This window comes from Limanda limanda, chromosome 3, assembly GCF_963576545.1.
Source record: "Limanda limanda chromosome 3, fLimLim1.1, whole genome shotgun sequence".
Taxonomy (NCBI): Eukaryota; Metazoa; Chordata; class Actinopteri; order Pleuronectiformes; family Pleuronectidae; genus Limanda; species Limanda limanda.
This window is the reverse complement of record NC_083638.1, coordinates 28,275,214-28,295,681: the sequence shown is the minus strand read 5'-3', so window position 1 is coordinate 28,295,681 and position 20,468 is coordinate 28,275,214. Positions and strand designations below refer to the sequence as shown.

The window sequence follows — 20,468 nt, the reverse complement described above, 5'->3', positions numbered from 1 at the left end:
AGTGAACCCTGGAAAGGGGTTGAATTCATACATACAGAGAATATTTTGTTCATATGTAACTTATGAAGACCACATTTAATAAAAACCCAACTTAAAAACATCTTAAATTTTGTTTCTTCAAAGATACAGTTTGTATTTGTTCTATATCCCCTGCATATATGTTGTTGCCGTTATTCACATGCTTTGTTGTTTTCTATTTGTCCTTGCGTTTGGCACAATGTGAGGAGAACATAATGTTATTTGTACCCCGACGATATAACATTTTGCCGACATTTCCACAGCTGCAGATGAAACGGTGCCTAAAATGATTCAAAGTACTTCAGGGACTCCTGCAAATGATCATGACATAGTGGAATAGTTAAATAATGAGCCTTAAGCAGTATTTAGGAAATCTGCAGCCTCTCTTCTTTGTGCATCTTAGCTGCCAGGTGTTTATGTGCAGCCCGCCCACAACAAATACAAAAATCTGCACCATAAAGGGGATGAAGACAATAAAATGCCCTGAGAATGCAAATTTGTGGAGATTGAGGCCGATTTGTAGGACATTAGAAACAAAAGTTGTCATTGCACATAGTCTGTGACCAAATGTGTGCATGTGACAGCCTGATAAAGACTTGTTTTGAAATGCAAAAACATTGGTTTCAGGGTTAAGTAAAGACCATTGTTTTTATTCATGGCTTTGCAGTGTCCCTGATTATTCTGTCTTTCACTTCTGACGATGTTTTTTTCTGAAGAGCCTCTAAACAGCTCTTCAGTTGTATAAGACTTTCTTTTTTTACTACTGTGAAAACCTGCAGATCATTTTCCTCTGGTTCACTGATGCAGAGAATGAGGAACAACCATGCGATCTATAATATTAATTGCATCATAAAAATATCTATGCAATAAAATCTGTTCATTTGTAAAATGCATCTCACTAAATACTTAAATTGATTCCTTCCTAACGTTCTGTGCTTGTGCTGCAGGTTTCTGGAAATCGTGTATGAGCAGTTTTTTAATTGTAAGTGTAGAACTTTCCAAAAAATATTTACTGATTTGTACAGCCACTTTGGTGTCAATCTTCTCATCCATAATCATCATCCTTTACACTTCATACAGAATATGAGGGTGTGAAAACAGTGTGTGATGAAATCTATAGGCTGTGTGAACATGGGTTAGTGCTGTGGAATGTAAGCATCGCTGCTTTAGATTCCTGAGCTCCTGCTTCTGGTCCTCTGGGCCCAAACTCAGCATTTCTTGTTATGGCACCACCATCTGGTCAAGCAGTATATACTTTGACAAACTGAAATAGTGGGGGAAATTCTAGTACCTTTTTATTTGAAAGTTTTACTTCAAATCAAACTGAACATCTTTGTTGCATTTTTGAAAGAACCATTAAAAATATATTCATAAGCAAACAGTTTTCATACAAAATTCTACAGTACAAATAAAATGCTTTTAAAAAACAAAAAGTTGACCAAATGCTTCTTTAGGTATAAAATCTTAACCCAGACTTCTATTGAAATTGTCAAATGTAGTGGAGTGAAAAGTTTATTTTGCTGCTAAATTAAGCCACTAAAAATGGAAAATCTTGTGTAAAAATGCAGTAACTGTGCTTTAAGTATATTTAACATCACTGCTCGATTTGTTCAGAAACAATTTTCATAAAGTGACAGAAAATGTAAATATTTTGTGTATGAGATAGACACTTTATTGATCCTAGAGGACATTCAGGGATCCAGGGGATTAAAACACACGTACAGGATAAGAGATGCATGCAAGAATTATGGAGGTAAAGTGAAAGAAAAATGCTGGTAAAATGGTTGGCAAAAACATCAGTGATATCTATAAGAAAATACTACACTCATGAGAGTTGAACGTGCACATGTAAAACAATGTTTTAATTCTGTATTTTTAGTATGTATTTTCTGTGCATATTTTATCCTATTACACTTTTAAGCCTAAAATATAGAAGTGTTGAGGTCACTTAGGTGATGTTTGCATTTTCTGCTCTTCATCCCGTCACTAAAAACTCACAGAATCCACTATTGACACGAGTGAAGTCACAGGTTTGCTGACGGAACTTTTTAAGGTAGAAAAGTACGAGCGGCCCGTGAAGGCAGCATCGGTCCCGCTGCTGCCAGAAGGAGAATCTCTTCTATCTACGCGTGGTGAATGATGCTGCGCGCTGATTGGCTGCTGGCCGCTGACTTGTGCTCCATCCCGCAAGCCGACCCTCACAGAGCCGGGGCCGGGTGCTCAGTCAGCTGCTCCCGGTCACCGACACCGCTACCTGCCGCTGCTCCGCGCACACACACACACACGCACGCACACACTCATGAGTGCGCTCCGTGTCTGCGCGTACCACCGGCTGCTGCAACCTGCAGACTTCACCTGAACTAGCAGAGCAGGCGATGCGCGCACCCTGCAGCATGTGTTCCCGCAGGTTGTTGGTCCTGGTGCGCTCCTCCAGGAGGTAACGGGGGTGGAGGTGTCAGCGTGCACGCCATCATCATGGATTGCCTTTTTCTTCTGATGTGGACGTTCCCCAGCCCGCTGGTCGGCTGCACCTCAGTCAGGCTCCTCTCCACCCTCCTGTCCTGGAATATCATCAAGGCATGTGGCATTTAATTCTACATGCGCACACTGTTACATTCAACACATGCAACTCTGGAGCGTTGGTTTGTTTGATTTACAGCAAGCCGGTGCTTGTGGTGAAAAGTCAGACAGATGACTGTCATCCCAAATTAAACTCATGTTTCAACAGACGAGCTCCTTTTTATCACTTTTATTTTGGCCTCCACTTCTCCGAGTGCTTGCAACCTGTTGCTACCTGTCCATTGATATGTTGTTTCCTCTTCCAGACGCTGCACGTTTACTGCTCACACACCTCCCACACCGTTACGGCCAGCTATTCTTCCAGCGACAGCCACGGATTAAATCATGGTGAGTGCTTGCCTTTTGACATGTGTGGATGTTTCTTCCAGCTGGCTCAGCTCCAGTGTTTGTAGAGAGAATGCGAACAACACCAGATACATGGCACTTGTTGGTTCAGTTTAAAGGACCAGGGAGTGCACACAAATGAGGTGATAGGTCTGAAGCTGATCTGTGAAAAGTGTGATGGACCCATGCAGAAGTTTTTTAAAACACGCTGGTCTGAAGCTTTGCAGTGTCCCTGATTCTTCTGTCTTTCACTTCTGACGATGTTTTTTTCTGAAGAGTCAATAAACAGCCCTTCAGTTGTATAAGACTTTTGTTGTGAAAACGTGCAGACCTATTTACTCTAGTTCACTGATGCACACAAGGAGGAACAACTATGAGATCTATAATATCAATAGTATCATAAAAAAATCTATAAAATAAATTGTCTTCAATTTTCAAATTCATTTTTAATTGATTCCTCCCTAACCATACATGGCACTTGTTGGTTCAGTTTAAAGGACCAGGGAGTGCAGACCGTCTTGAATATAGCAATAAGGAATATTACAGTGTCAAATGAGGTGACAGGTCTGAAGCTGATGTGTTCAAAATGTGATGGACCCATGTAGAAGTTTTTTAAAACACGCTGACTCTGCTGCAGTGGCTATTGAGACCTGTGAGTGCAGGGATTCCCTCTTGGCTTCTTTGTCCTGCAGAAACCAAGGAAACAAGCTGAAGTGATTTACATACTTTGATTTGCTGAGGGAAATAGGGAGATGGACTTTTTCCTCTGGTTGAGCAGAAAGCATCTCACTTCTCTCGCCAGCACACCAGAGAATGGTTATTGTACAGGAAGTCATATCTTTTGCCAAATTAACACAGAAAGAGATGGGAAAGAAAACTCAAACTCTCACTGCTCTCCTGTACTGAAACATCGCAGTAATTGCAACATTTTATTCGACTTGAACACCATGACAACTGCATGAAATCGGGACAGTCTAAATTTACAACCTCAGGTTTTGAAGTGTTGACCCATATCTGACATGCATGAAAGTATGATGTTGGCACAAAAGCTTCTGTTAAAATCCATCTGCGATCCATATGACTGGCTGCACTCTGGATTTCAACTGAGCAGAAAATAGACAAAGGTTTTGTTCCCTACTCACAGTTCTTTAAGTAAACTTTAAAGATGATGTATCCATCAGATTTGTCTTCATCCATCTAAATTATCAACTGAAATGTTCCTGCAGCAAAGAGTTTTTTTCATTAGAAAAGATAAATCAGTAAATCAGTGCCAATATCTTTTTAAATAATATAAAAGTGCAAAGCAATAACTGGAGTGTTTTGAATAGAGGCTCTAACAAACTTTATTTTCATACTGTGTAGGGATTAGTGGCATCAAGTGGTGAGATTGCAGATTGCAACCAACTGATTCTAAGATGAAGAAAACCCTATGAATCTTAGTTTCAGTCTATTATACACGAACGAAAATGCATTTTGTTATATTACAAATCAATTATACCAATATCTCCCCCTAAAATCTTCACACTGGACCTTTAATATGGTGTGACTGTTACTCTCCATTTGCGATCTGTCCAGGGTGAACCCTGCCACTCGCTCAACGTTAGTTCGGATTGGTATGATCATCTCATATCAAGTGTTTGTTCTTGGCATTTTTTAATGTGATGTCCTCTCCATCCCTCTGCCTTACAGACTACGTGTTTGTAACCCCTGTGGAGGTGGACTCTGAAGGGGGATACCTGACGCATGATGTGACCAGGCAAGGGCATCGCAGCAAGAGGTCCCTCTCCTCTTCTCTGCATTACCGGCTCTTTGCCTTCGGGCACAACATGCACCTGGACCTGTATCCGTCCTCTGTGGTCGGCCCGGGCTTCACCGTGCAGACGCTCGGCTCAAACGGCATCGCCACGGTGATGGGGGATGAAGGCTTTCACAACTGCCTGTATCAGGGATCTATTCGCAACCTGACAGCCTCCTCGGCAGCCATATCAACGTGCACTGGACTGGTGAGTGTCTGCCACTCACTTTGTGGAATTTTTTTGTTTGAAAATCTCGACAGTCATTGTATAATTGACTGTACCTGATTTGATGGTTTCTATATTGTTTGGAAAAGTCTTCCATCCATTAGGTTGTTGAAACATCAGAGAAAACATCAGATCATTTAACCTCAAAACCACGTAGGACTCATTTAGTCTTGACGTTAGATATGTCCACGTATATACGAAGGGAGCCGTCGGTCCATACAATTGATACTGACCAAACAGAGCACTACCACAGGAAAGTCAGGGGACAGTGTAGCCAATACTTGGAGAAAAGAGTAGAGAAGAGGGTTATGAAAGTTGTTCTGAGATTTTAAACGGTTGTGTATAAAGCTGCAGACGACTGTAGACGTTAGATACATTGAGGCGTACATAGAGGCATGTATGTGAGCAGTGACAGTTACATCTTTTGCAATGGACATATCTATTTTTGTGCGTAATGACCCATAACAGGAATGCTGTGTTTTCAGTTTCTGAAAAGTTTAAAATATACTCAACACTTGACTCCTGCCTCAAGCTCCATGTCTTAATTCCCAAAAGTCTTATGATCCATATGTTTTGATGAAACATGGTATGCCCAAATCCTGGGTAACATGACACCATTACCCATGAGAGTAAGCATCGGTTTCTCGTGCTGTGTCCTGCACTTCTTTGAGGAGTGAAAAAGGAATATGTAATTACGAAAAGAGGAGGAGGAGAGAGATGCTTCAGAACAACTGCTTATTGACACACTCAACCTATTGATCAGAAAGGACAATCACAGGAAGATCTGATTTACTGTGTACTTCCTTTACAATTACGTGATGTAATATTTGTTGGAAATTACATTAGTTTCACTTTGGTTTTGGGAGCGCCATGGTTAACGGACTAGCTGGCTCACAAGACCATCTTTCACAACAGCACTAATTAAACAACAGTGTACTAGTGCAGGACTGGTTGTGTTGCCTTGTGGAAACATGCATTCATCACATTTTCTATGTCAATGCCTTTGTTGACACATCTATGCTAATTTTGCTTAGTGTTAGTTCTGTTTTTTTCCTCAGGCTCTGTAAGAATGAATATTCAAAGGAGTAGCTCAACAGTTGGGACGTAGGCTTATTTCTCTTATAAAGAGTGATAAAGAAACATTATCCCCAATCTCTATGTGATTTTGTACAGAGCTGGTGTTAGACCGGTTAAGCCCATTGCCCGAGTAGTACATTACTTCATGATATCTTTTACATAGCATACCCTTCAAAAAACCCTAGTAGGAAAATTCGTAAAAAAAATGTTTAACCGTTATCCCGAAGTGGGTTTCATTGTCAAGCTGTGATCTCAGAGATCTGCTTTCAGCCTGGAGCATGTTTCCCAGGAACAAAACTAAAGTTCCAATCCAATATTTCCGCAGACTGCGACAATGGCCAGTGCTGTCTGTAAATATTTTCCTCGAAAAAACATTTAATCTTTCCAGGGAGACAGAAGACATCTGTGGATGCCTTGATACTGATATGGATTATAAAACCTGCTGCTGGAACAAGTAAAAAAATATATTTAGACTTCTCCCCTAAGGTGTGCGAATAGGAAATGCTATGTAATGTAACACTAGCTTAGCTCGAAGGCAGGAAGCTGGGCCAATAGGATAGCTTTTTTTGTTGTTGCTAAAAAAGCTTTAAATAAGGTTACCAGAACCTCTAAAGCAGACAAATGTACGCATATATATGTGTTATCAAGTAAAATGGCAATTCAAAAATTACAATTAAGCTGCTTTCAGACATGCACTGATGTCTTAAGACATTTTCCTGAATTTTTCTAATGGGGCTGTATGTGAGAACTCTAATGTCCAAGTCAATTGCTCCAGACAGTTTTCGGATCTTTTCCCCACAAATCCTAAATAAAATGTTTGGAAAATGTCAGCGTGAGTCCATGTGAAAATACAGTGGGAAAGTGCAGGGAAATTTAAATGAGGTTTCTTTTAAAGAAATTCGATCGGAATGTTTGGCAATAAGAGCAAACAGGAAAAACGAATACACTGATATCTCCACAGCAGAATTGATGTCACATCCTGCCTTGTGCATGCTCTACCCAGACCTGGTCCAATTATGTGAATGCAATCTCCTCCGACATTATTAAGTGAAAAGCAAGAGTTCATGTCTGAAAAAGGGCTTCAGCGTTTTGCTTACAGTTTTTTGCTACAAAAGCTGTCCGTTCTAACCCTAGCTGGACATATTAAGCAGGTTATTTACTGTTTGTAAAAATAGCACCAGCATGTTACTTGTCTTACTTTTTCTATTAGCACAGAGTCAGGTCAGCTACTGTTTAACTCTACCTTCAGTCATTGCTCACCAAGCTACTGACTCTGTTAGCTTGATTAACTTCTTAATTCATGCTGACTTGACTTTACTCCTGAGCACATCACAGGATTCATGATGCTCACATCAGACCCAAGTCATGCTGTGATTGGGCTTGAAGTACGGTGGATATGTGGGAACTCTTCACATTGGAGATACAGATATGTTTCCTTTTAGGACAAAGACTCTGTAATTACAAGATCATCTGTTTTCATGTGCGCTTTATGAGGCGCCTGGTCCCATTCCTCGACATATCTCACACCAGCCTGGACCAGATGGACACCCTGCACTCCATAAAAGCCAAAACCTCCATTCATCATCCAGTCTTCATACCTCCTCTTTACTCCTCCTTCCCTGCTTGCCCTGCTCTTTTGTCCTCTGTTTGCCCTGCTTCTTCGTCTCCTCTTGGTCGCAATTAACGCCAGGGTGAAGTTTGAGCTGCCTGGCTGGCACTGCTAATCTTCACATTGTCCCTTTCATTTGGATAGCTCCAACCCACAATAAAACACCACTGACCCGTTCTCTTAAAAGCGCTGCGAGGACACAATGTGATTGGGTCATGATTGCATTTGAATGGGCCACGATGAACGCTTTGATCTATTTTTTACTCCTCTCTTCTCCTCTTGAGCTTTTGCTTAGTTTTTTTCCTTCTTCCTCTCCCAAGTGGGACTCCAGGGCCAATGCTGGTTGGATGTTCACTCAGCCAGTTCAAATGGATTCATGTCTTTTATATTTCTGGCAGATGAGCAACAGAAATGAAAGGTGAATGAAAAAAGTGCATCAAAAGTGAATTCTTTGACTTTCCCTCCTCCGCCTGTCTCTTTCTCTTAGTGCATCTCACTGTGTGTGTTGTTAGACTGCTGCAAGGCTTACAACAACGAAAGCAGTTAACCCCTGCTTTGCATCTGGCCCTCTGCCCAGAGTATTTGAACTAAGTACAAATGAGGAAGGAGCCATTTAAGACTGCTCGATGCAGTGATGAGCTCGAGGAAGAGATTAAGGTGGGATTATAAACAATGCTGAAGAGGAAGAAGTCAGGACAAAAACACAAGGAAATCCAGGAAAACAAGAGAGCAAAGCAAAGAGGGTGAAATAATGAGCGAGAAGTGAGCGAGGCTGGGCTGGAAGAGCTTAGAGAAACTGCTGCTCAAGATTAATGTGAATTCATTGTCTTGGGTGGAAGCTCCCAGGGAGGCTGGATGGTCTCTTTATGGAGAGTTGAAGAGATGGATTGAGTTTATGTCAAAGAGCTTTGGAGGAGAAATGGGGTGCGGTCAAGAATGAAAGATTGCTCTCTCGTTCCTCACGTCATTGTCTCCTTTCAACAGAGACAAGGGAAGAAGAGAAAAGGGAGAAGCGAGTGTCTGAAATAGGGTTTTTGGACTTGACCCTGCTTGTTAATAGCGCTGAGGTGTCAGCACCAGCTTCTGGGCCAAACCCACACCAGCCTGTTTTAAACATTCACCCTGACCCGGGCCAAGCAGATGGATGTGGGATTCAGCAGTTTAAATGAAGACAAGGCCAAGATGGTATTAAGAGCAGGGCCGGATAGATAGATGGCAAGTTCAGGAAATCCCCATTAATTGAACATGGTGTTATGTGCGGGCTTTTAATTACTCTCTCCGTGTCCTTGCAAAGCACTGCAATTCATGCTTTTGAGTGAAATGAAGTTGTCTGCTCTTCTTTTGCATGAGAGATGAAAGGATGTCATTTCAGATGTAATGCTCTCTGATTTGTAAAAGCAGGGGAGGGCAGGGGAGCAGAGGAGGGGGCTGGTGCTCTTCACTTTCTTCTTTTGAGGGTTTCTCATCTGAGGTCGCTTCGCTGGTTGACCCCAATCCTCTCTGGCGTATGGGGGGTGGGTGCATGGGAAGGTGGTTGGAGGGGGTTTCAACCTGGACCCTTGCAGGCTCTTACCACTGCATATGGAGCAAGTTCAGAGCTGCTCTCCACTCTCGTGAATGCTGAGGAGAGGGTGATTTACTGCTCCCCTCTGTCCTCCTAGCCCCTTCCCAGGATTGGATTCTTCCCCGGAGGTGATGAGGGCAGATTTTAGTCCTGCGCTGCCACTGTACTGGTCCCTTTGAGAAAAAAAGTTACACCACCTTAAGATTAATAATCTTCTTTTCTGCTCCTCAATGAATGAAAACAAAGAAGTAATTTAAATAAGCAAAAAATCAAATATTATACATAACATTGTCCAAAATGTTGTCAACAATGTTCAAACCTAGAGAAATCCACATTTAGGTAACGGGAGTTTTAAGTTTGGTCGCCTTTATATAATATCTGCTTTACCCCTTTCTGCTATGTCTTTACGTCTGACTACGTATAGCGAATGAAAAACCCTCTGCTAGCCAGCTAGCACTTTAGCAGGTTAGTAATTTTTTCCTTCCACTGTTTTTATTGTCACTCATAGTGGATCACTATTATTCAGCGCCGTTTGTTGGGTAACTTGAATAAAACTTAAATACATTGCCTAATCTGTGAATGTGATTTGCACCTGAGTCACATCATGTGGATTTTCCTCAGCAATTGTGGGGGAGACCACAACTCCCATGATCCCACACTGTTTCACACCAACAAAATGTCAGAACACAAGAAAAACATACATACCTAAAACACATTATATAAAACAAAAAAACAAGTACATAAAGACAAAAGAGTTAGGGCGGAGCTAGCAGGCATTTGATGAATACCTCTTAATCAATTTAAAATATATCTAATAAATCTATCGGTTAACTAACAATATTGTCAACCCGGAAAACTATATAATTGTATACATTTTTCGAATGTGGGGAGTGGCTTATGATGCAATGCCTTTTGGGGAATCTAGAGAGCACCAAATATTCTACGTTTTATGTTCCTGCAGAAGTCAGCATCTAAAGTTGGATTATTCATTTGTTGTCAATTACCGTGGATTTATGGATGATGTTAGTGTTGGTATATATCATATAGTTGATGACTTGGCAATCCTCACCACGACTTCTTCACTGAAACATTTGAGAGGTGTATGCACCGCGCGTCAGGCTGGCTGTTTCAGGTTGTGGCAGAGCTGACCATGACCTCTGCTTTGACCTTTCCCAGGCCCCTGTAGGCCAGGTCAGAGACAGGTTGGGCTCTGTGGAAACTGAGCACTCAGCTTCAGAGTAACCAATAGGTACAAGTCAAAGGATCAGTTTTCCTCTACTGTAGCACTGTCCTTATGTTGCTCCACCGTGAGCTGTGTCATTTAATGGCTTTTCAGTGTGTGGCGTCCAGTTGTGAGGAAAAGCTGAGGAGATAAGGTTTTTATATAAATTGAACTGAAAAGGAGCCAAAGTCCTCCGTCAGAGCTGTGCGTGTGTCAGTGTCCGACAATTCCTGAAACTTTCCGAACCAACAATCCCACATTCACTGCACTCGATTTGAACTTTTGTAGTTCTCCCTCTCCCTTTGTTACACAACCAAGTGCCGTGCTGAAGAGACTGCTTGAAAACTACACCATTATCTTTGAATCACGTCTCAACCTTCTCTATGACGGCAGCCTTTTCAGATCAGATCATTGTGATGTTGGACTTCGTTGGATAACACTTTGTACAAATCACTTGTTTGCTACTATAACTTAATTTGATGCATCTAAATCCACAACTCCCTAATAATGAATTAGCTGATTGTAATTCATCTAGTGACTAAATGTGATGGCACAGGATCCTCATGATAGAGATGAGCAGGATCTTTGGCTGCTTCTGCAAAAAAAGAGAAATCAACGTACAGTTTTTTTTTTAGTTTCTACAGATTTCCCGATTTGCCGTTTAGACGTTTTCTTACCTACACTTTGTTTAGATTTCTGTAGTAACATATCTTGAAACCTTGTTAGTTTTTAATAATGCAAACATTTTTAACCACAGTTTAGTTTCGGATTAGCCCGAGGCAAAACTGGGATGTGTGGTTGTAGTATTACAGTTTATAGCCTAAATGTGCACATCCACGTGTGAGAGGAAGAACACTAAAGAAAGTGTCAATACACACCTCCTTTATTCTCTTCCCCCAGCTCCCTTCATCTTGTCAGGCATCTCAGATCAAACCTGCCGTTTGATGGCTGTCGTTGACACGGTGCCGCATGTTGTGGCAGGCCCCAGTGACTGTCGTACGACAGGAGCTCGACCTACGACCTCTGTCTGTCTCCAGCAGGCACAAGGTGACATGTGGTGTGAAGAAAGCCTTTTCTCTTTTCCCGGACCCTTGTTATTGATGCTGGGTGTACTGGAGACTGTGGAGGGCTTTATGGTTGAAGGACACATCTCAGTGTGATTATAATACAGGAGAGGTTGAGCCCCATTACTTCTTTAAAAAATGTGACATCCTCTAGCAAAATTCTTTCTGGCATCAAATAATCCAAGTTCGTTCTTTTTTTTAACTTTTTGAAATTTTTAAATGTATTTCAGGCTTAGTTAGGTAAGTTATAGTCAAAAACTGCTGTATAGGATATTGAACATGAGATTCAAATATCAGAAAAATTGTCTGTACCTCTGTAAAATTAAACCATTTGGCCAAAAGACATACATTTAAAAAACTCACTAGCTCTGTTTCAATATTTAACGTATGCAGATGTGATCCCATTAGACTCACATGGAGCTGAGACAGTGTATTATTACTCATCCGTCGGGCTGGGAACAGAGACAGCACATGATGTGTGAATGTTTGCCAGTGTGCTCCAAATCCCTTAGGTTTTTGCAGAGTAAAAAATGACACTTGAATGACCGATTTCCAAGCACCGCTCAGGCTATTTGTACCTGTCCGTTTTCTGTAAAGGCCAACAAATTGGACCGTCTTCCCACCACAATGTGCCTCTCTGGCTTGGCCATAATTCAGCGACAGGGCTGGGCCACAGAGGAGCTCAGAGCTTGGCGCTACAAGAGGAGAGTGGCCCAGAGCAGTTCCCTGGTGGTCTAGACACTGACAGTGATGTAGTGCCCACCGTTAGATGCCAGCAGGAGAGGGGGGTCAGGTTCTCAGCATGGGTGTGAGATGTTGTGTGTGTGTGACAGAGAAAGGAAGAGAAAAAACAGAAAGTATGTGCGTGTCTGGGTGTGTGTGTGTTGCGTGCGTCCTTTATAGTCTGTGCAAGGTCGTTCTCACACAAGACTAATGGCTGGTGTTCAATTCTTCAAGTGGATGCTGCAAGTTCTACAAACAGAGCCCATACATCAAATGTGCCCTACTATTGTCACCAGCACATTACATTCACTGATGCTGTGGGGAAACAGTCCAGGCTCACCAGTAAACGTGGCACGGTTGATAAAGAGTAATAAGCCGTTTGGTCGTTTTAGATTGTTTTGAGTTTGTATGTATGTTTCAACATTTCAGGCCCTATAGTAAGGGACACGTGATCTCAACTTTAAGTTCTTGGAAGGAACATTCTGGGATTAATGGTTTTATCTGGTTTTGACCTGCTTTTTTTTAGAGTGTCAGACTGTTGTCAAGGTGCGGATGTTTTTTCTCATAGTAGTGTGTAGAATTAGTTTTAGAGCTTTTCACTTTTACTGGATGCTCTACCTTCAGTTCTTAAGTATATAAGTCACCACCTGGACAATCTGCCAAGGGTATATCTAATTATTGTTTCAGTGGGACAAATAATTTTGCCGTTGTACTTAAAGGGAGGATTGGGAAAAGTTAATCGCATGTTTGGTCTCTCACAAAGTTGTGTGGTCTTCTGTCTCAAAAGGCAAGTTGTACAAACAGTAGAACTTATTTAGAGTGGCTATCTTTGGACGTATGAGAGCGTCATCAAAGTGAGTCAATTACTTATGTGGAAATAATTTCTGATCTAAAATGTATCTGTTGGATATGTATTAGATCTTCTATGGTTGAAGATTTTCCCTGAGCACCACTGAGCTGGAATGGTGCGGCTCAGCAATAACTGCAGACACTAACCGAATTAGGAGCCTGGTGAATGTGGACAAATTGTATAATTGGTCAAGAGACTTGTAGCCATAGCTTATTCATACCAAAGCACATGGGTTACCACATGTGAACCCACTCACAGCACCAACTGCAAACATGGGTTTCAGCTTTGGTAAGCTGTACGTTTGAACCAATGCCTTTACTTGTTGTGGATAGTACATGTTTCCACCTTGTCCGTTTTTTAGTCCTGTAATTCATTAATCGATCCTAACATTTATGGAAAGTAAAATAAGACACTTAATTATTCTATAACTGTTGGTGAACCAGTCTGATGATGAGCTACTCTAAAAAAAAAGACCATTCCATTTATAAAACATGGACCTTTTTGCTTCCTTAGAACTCACAATTCATTCATCTCCTCTGTGTGTTAGGATTTGACTTTCCTTCTCTATCATCTCCACCTTTCCAGCCCCAGGTGTTATTACCGACCTGGTCGACCTTTGCTGGGAAAAGTCCTGGTAACATCTTTAGCTCATTTATTTGCCTTTTTTCTTGCACAAATTTAAAGTTGATTTAATTGCACTCATTTGCATCCGAACAGCACTGCATTTTAAAGTCAATAAAAGTGTTACAGCTGTGCTATAACCCCGTTAGAGTGCAGTTAACAACACTTGGAAGGAGGACATTTCCATGTGTATGAACTGGTGTGGGAGTTGTCCTCCTGTTTCCTGCTGTGTCTCCACTGGTTAACGAGTAGGACCGTGCTCAGAGGCTCCAAATGACAAAAGACTCATCCAGTGCCATCAGTTTCTCTCTTTTTGTGCGTGCCCACCTCTGCTGTGTTCCCCAGACACATTCAGACAGTGTCAGTAGGTTGTTCAAAGACAATTAGCGTGGCCACACAAGGACTACAGAACCCTGGGCTATTGACACATTGTGATCCTAATCAATCGTACATGAGGAGGGTTATCTAGACATGCCATCAGCAATGGAGTGATTTTTTAAATGGCTTTGCTGCAGTTCACCAATCCAGCCGTCTCTCTCTGAATGCTGCAGTGCTGTGATATGCAGTCATTAGACGCTAAAGGAGGAGAAATCCAACCAATGTCATGCCCTGTCATTGCTGTTTGGCTCCTGTCTTCTTTTAATGCGAGATCCCAAATTACCATCTCTTCTCTACCCGGTTCTTACCTCGTTTTAAAGACACATCATTTCTCTTGAGCAAACTGTAATTACTCAGATTTTGATTCCGTTGAATAAGTTTGATGCTTGAAGGGCTCGCTCTGCTCCTGAATGACTTTTCCCCCCCAAACACCACACACTGTGTTCACATGAGTTTCTGCTGAGCTGGAGTGCAGATGTGCTTTAGAGCGCAGTAATCACCGGCTTGGGGCTTCTCACCACTTGGCCCTCGCCTTTAACAGCATGTAAGCACTTACTCATTTGCCTTATAATATCATGGTAGGAAACCTTAAAAGGAGCTGCAGTTTATACAGAGACATGCTAAAGATGCCGTCTCCCTTGACATGAATCAGTATGCTGCAAAAAGACAGAACTTCTTGTTGGAGTGGCCTCTATTGACTTTATCCAAGGAAAAAGGAAAAATCACGAGTTTTATTCTCATGTTGAAAATACCACAACTGCTGGACTGGAGGTGACCTGGTTCAGCCTGTTGTCTGTCTTTGGGGATTGTGAGGGAGAGTCAGAGAAATGTGAGAGTCTTGCGTGTTAATGTAGGTGGAAAGTAAAGTGGTGTTTAGCAGAGAGTGCTCATCCCTTTAATCTAGTCAGGTCTTACAAGTGTTAATGTACAGACGTAACTATAGGTCTGCTGCATCATCACTAACTTGCCCCCTGTAGTCTGCAGACGACCTGAAGAACCCTGTGAAACTCTATACAGCTCATCTATCTTTAATGCCTTAAATGTATACCCTGGTTCCGAAGCGTTTTCACCAAAATGAGAAAAAAAATGTCAGCACGAGGAATAATGTTCTAAATCAGTAATCTGCAAGATGCTATATATTTAAAAAATGTATGACAAAAAATCTAAATCTTTGGGGTGAACATTTTTTTTTCTTTTTAGCAGTGAAACTAGTAGATTCTGACAACTTTAACTTGACCTGTCTCCATTGACTAATTGTCAAGTAGAAACACATTTTTGGAAAACTATTGAATTACTCATAATACAATTGTTTCTCGAGGCTGAGTATTACATCCCATTGTGAATTAAATGGACTTTTATGTGTAAAGTAGTTGGATTGAGCCTGGAACTAATGAAGTAATAAAATGCAGCATAAGTAAAGGATTATGTTGACTCCCCATTCAGACAATTATTTTAATTACAAACAGAGAGCAGTTCTTATTTTAGGTATAAATAAAAGTGAATGGTGATCACTGAGGTTCAGCTCTGCAATGAAAGACTACTGCCACTGGAACCTGGAAGCAGGGGCGGATCCAGGGGGGCACTTGCCCGAGAAAGAATCTTAGAGGCCCACTAGTTTTCTCTACACACGCACACACACACTCACACACACACACACACACACACACACACACACACACACACACACACACACACACACACACACACACACACACACACACACACACACACACACTCACACACACACACAGACACACACACACACACACCATCATTGCCATCCGTGCAGATGGAATTAATTTCATGTCATTTTCATCAGTCACCTCCATCTGCTAACTGCTGGATAACAAAGTGGAGAGCTGGCAGATGATAGAGGGATAGAGAGAGAGAGAGAAAGAAGTTAATATAATGTTAGTAACTTCAGACTGTTGGACCTTCAGTTGTAGTTTTATTGTAAGATTGTTTGGGCTGGGGGTTACATAATTCCACATTTCTCCAATGGCAAATTATTTTTAGCATAATCTCATCTTTAAAAAGCCGTTTTCATGATAAATTAATGAGGCCGGTGTGATGGTTCCAAGGTGTTGGTTAGGGGAGGAAATTTATGAAATTTTCTCCAAGTGTTGCGAGGTGAATACACCGATCACTCGACTGAAGGAGCAGCCACAAAGAAAAGATTAAAAGGGTTTCATCTTTAAAGGAGGAATATTTGATGAGGTGTGTGTTTTTACAGGTCAGGGCTGTTGTAAGTGGCAGACAGAGAGACAGATGAAAAGATGAGTAAACGAGAGATGACAGCAGTGTGTGCTGACGGGAGACACCTCCTTTGACCTCCTCCAGCTCTGTTTTGAATTCCAATCTATTTTTGCGAAGCTGCAGTCAAGTTTTTTGCCAAGGACCTTCTCTCTCCCTTTGATTTGATATATTTCATTCATGGCCTGGGGGACAATTTTTGTTTCCACCCTGTGCGCACAGGTTCAGCCTTTCTGAGCGATGATGCTGTAGCAGGTAGCTGTGAAGTGTCTTGCTTAAGGTTGTTTTGGCAGTTTTCGATGTGCTGGAGTTCAAAACATTGACGCTGCAGAACAGAACTCCCAACCGCTGGCCCATGTGGATGTTACATGTAGTCAAAATAATGAAATCTGACGGTGAACTTCCTGCAAAACTTCCAACTACGCCACGGATTGAAGGAGGATATGATTTATGGACAGATGAAAGATGTGCTGGCAGCTGGATGGATGGATGGATGGATGGATGGATGAATGGATGGATGGACGGATGGATGGGGCTGATGATGGCAGCTTGCCATGTATCCAGGCACTGTTTTGACAACAAGAGCCTCGCCATGGCTTCCCTTTTGTCCTGCCTCTGTTTATTTTGCCACCTGCTAGTCTGGGGGGAATGGGGTCAGTGCAACAGGAGCAGGGCTCTCTCTCTCCCACACACACACATGCAGGCACACGTGCACACATGCATGGACACACACACTAAAGGCAGAGGTCACTGGGTCACAGGGTGTATGTTTTTGATCAAATCTTTGTGTGTGTGTGTGTGTGTGTGTGTATGTGTGATTGCACAGCTATTTTGTGTACGTTCAGTGGCTTGTGGAGTGAATTAGGTAGAACTCCCTGGTCAGACGGAATGTTTGAGGTTCAGTAACTCAGTCCCTCAGTTCAGAGGGCAGCTAAGGCCACTCCATTAAAACACAGAGCCAAAGCACTGAGGTGACCTGTGACCTTGACAGTATGGTGGTAAGCTGGCCAAGCTGATTCTCTACGTAATGTGTCTGGGCACAAAAACAAAAAAAACATAGGCTCAATATCCACAAATGTAGCCTTCCTCTGCAGAAGTCAAAATAGATTAGATCAGTATTATTACTGTAGTGAGACCATGTTCTGTATGCATGTCCATATGTTCATATCTTTTTCCAGTTAGAGATTAGACGAAACATTAGTTCACTGTGTCAACCCAGTAAATAGGATTAGAAAGGGTTAGGGAGTAGAATAAGAAGTGGATTAAAGGTTTCAAAATTGAATGAAATATTGAAAAAAGAACATTTACCCATAAACTTTATTTAGAGAAACTGGACCATAAGCTGGGCAGATTTGTGTTTATATGAATATGTCAACAACAAACACCACAGTATTTTGCAGCTTTGAGTACATTTTTGTTTTGAAGTAAAGCCCCTAAACTGGATTGAACTCATTCTGGTTGTGCTCATGATTTAGATTTTCGCTATAATCAGCTAAAAACATAACTTGGCTCTCCATAAAAACTGCAATTTTACGCTTTTCTGTCTTCCAGCTAAATAAGACATCTCCTCCTCTCAACAGCTGTATGCACTGTGCACATCTGCCAAATATTAGGATGGAGTGGAGGTTCTCAGTTTAGGTGGGGCTCATGTAGGTGGAACTGGGGGTGAAGTGTGTGTTAGCCCTGTGGTTAGAGAGCAGAAGGGATTGCTGTCTTAGCCAGAGGCTGCCTCAGCTCTTTGAAGGCCAGGTAGTGGAGACTCGGCTGTTTAAAGATTTACTAAATAAACTAAATATTTAACAGCAAGTGAACCATGAAATATTTATCTGGAAGGTTTCTGTGAGGAACCTGTACTTTTTACTCATTGTCCATTCTCTGTGTGTGTGTTTTTCAGTCAGGTTTGATCCGCTTGTCTCAGGAGGAGTATTTGATCGCCCCGTTACCGCAACATCTGGCCACCCAGCACAACTACAGCGCCCCCAGTGGTCACCACCCACATGTCGTCTACAAACGCTCAGCGGAACACGAGGTCCACAGAAGTTCTGGCAGTTCCTTCAGCACCAGTTCACCCACACCTGACAATCCGTACCTTCACCATCATGAACATCACGAGCAGCAGTACCATCACCATGACTACGAGCATGGAAAGCTGCAGAGGCAACACTTCTGCGGACGCCGCAAGCAATGTATGTAAGGGAACCTTATATTCCTTATATATTCCTCATGTTCTCTTCTTCACCTACTGATAATTGTGTATTAATGATGAGGAAGTGAAGTCACTGTGAAATGTCAGTTTATTGCAAGCGTCCTTCATACAGACTTCACATGTCACTGAGGTGACTGTGATGTGTGATATAAATCAGGCTGACTGCTGTTTCTAGCCTTTACATGAATTTGCTATTTAATCTTGTGCTTCATGATTGATTCGGGGTTGTAGGGAAATAACACGTCTCTCCTATGAAGTGCACATCGTTAATCAACATGTTTGCACAGTGTTCTATGCATCACTGGCTTGCATATGAAAACAGTGCATGTGGTTAACCTGCTGATTTGAATACATCAATTTGTCAATATTAAGTTTAACAATGCAAATACATTATTCAGTCATTGTTTTAATAATAAAATGCCAATTCAGGGTGAATGAAAAATGTGATAATACATTGTTAGTTTTCCAATGACAGAAAAAGTAACACCAACATAGTTCTATTTATTTTGGTTTGATGTTGTTGAACAGATTCCTGAGGTGGTGGGTAAACCTATTAGACGTATTATTTATATTTATCTTTAAATGTAAAGCTTTAAACCTCAACCCTCTGCCATGGTTGCAGTTTTATCTTTCCTTCTAGTGACGAGAGCTAGGAAGCAGCGTGGGGAGTGAATTTCCTGTCTTTTCAACAGCCGACCCTTTACTCTTATCACCCGGCACGAGCCAGGAAAAGTTCATTCATTTGACCCTTACTGCTGATCTGTCTCTCTCTCCCTTTGTCTTTGTGCTTTATACTCTCTTTTTCTCTCCTCCCTTCCGTCCATCCCTTTTTCCCGATCATAGACGCTCCCAAGCCTCCCGCTGAGGACAGTTTCATCATGCCCGACGAGTTTTCGACACCTGAGGTGGAACGGCCAGGAAGGGCAAAACGATCGCCTATAAACTCCAACAGGGTGGGTGGCCTGAATGTGGAGACCTTGGTCGTGGCAGATAGGAAGATGCTGGAGAAGCACGGCCGGGACAACGTCACCACCTACGTCCTCACCGTCATGAACATGGTGAGGGTGGGAGAGGAGAGGGGAGGAGGTGGAAATGAGAAGGTGGCGTGTTAAACACCTGATGCCATTTCTCTGTTTATCCCAGAGCTTGGTCTCATTATTCATGTAGCATCTACCAATTTGGTGGCCTGCTATCTGTTAAGTGATTGAAACATGATTGACATACATTTTCCAGCTAGCACAACCAGAGTGTGCTAGGATAGCATGTTGACTATTTTTCCAGGCAGAAATTCAAAAGGCCTCTTTTTCAGCTCTTTTTAGAAATCCATTGATATTGAATTAATTCTTAAAATGAGGGGATATAGAGTGTTCATAGTGTTACAAATGTAAAGAAAAATAAACGATAAAACCTACCCTTACTATGTAGTAAGGCCAACAGCTTATTGTGGCATTCACAATAACAGGAAAATGTCTGGAACCTTCAGGAGAGGTGTTGCGTCTGGGTAGAGCACGCAGGAGGCAGCACATGACAAATAGATTCTGCTGCGAAAAGGACTGGGTTTTTTTCCCGCTTTGAATTCTTCATTTTCCTGCTCTATTCTCATATCAGCTCATATTTTTACTAGGGGGCTGGCTACTATAGCACTGGAAAATATCGGAAGCAACTGACGGGGACATATGCATTCTCACATACAGCCCCTCAGGAACATTTTAGTAGAATATCCAGAGATCAGTGCATGTCTAAAAGCAACGTGAGTCTGTTTCTTCCTGGAAAGTTCCGCTGCAAAGCTTTATGTGTGGTTGCCAAAATGTTGTGAGACAATATTAAAAAAGACTGTTTCCTATGCTTCTGCAGGTTTCTAGCCTTTTCAAAGATGGCACCATTGGGAGCGACATCAACATTGTGGTAGTCAGCCTGTTGCTGCTGGAACAAGACCCAGTGAGTAGATTGTTTTGCAC

The 20,468-nt window shown here is 41.9% G+C and overlaps 1 protein-coding gene across 1 annotated transcript in view; it reads left to right on the top strand.

Annotated features, from left to right (window-relative positions):
• Positions 1 to 2,493: 2,493 nt before the first annotated feature.
• adamts18 (ADAM metallopeptidase with thrombospondin type 1 motif, 18) overlaps positions 2,494 to 20,468 on the top strand; it is a 56,524-nt gene continuing 38,549 nt past the window's right edge. The window contains exons 1-6 of the mRNA XM_061068536.1: positions 2,494 to 2,595; positions 2,844 to 2,925; positions 4,612 to 4,925; positions 18,199 to 18,490; positions 19,354 to 19,568; positions 20,365 to 20,448. Coding sequence (XP_060924519.1) covers positions 2,494 to 2,595; positions 2,844 to 2,925; positions 4,612 to 4,925; positions 18,199 to 18,490; positions 19,354 to 19,568; positions 20,365 to 20,448 — 1,089 coding nt within the window. The remainder of the gene's footprint in view (positions 2,596 to 2,843; positions 2,926 to 4,611; positions 4,926 to 18,198; positions 18,491 to 19,353; positions 19,569 to 20,364; positions 20,449 to 20,468) is intronic.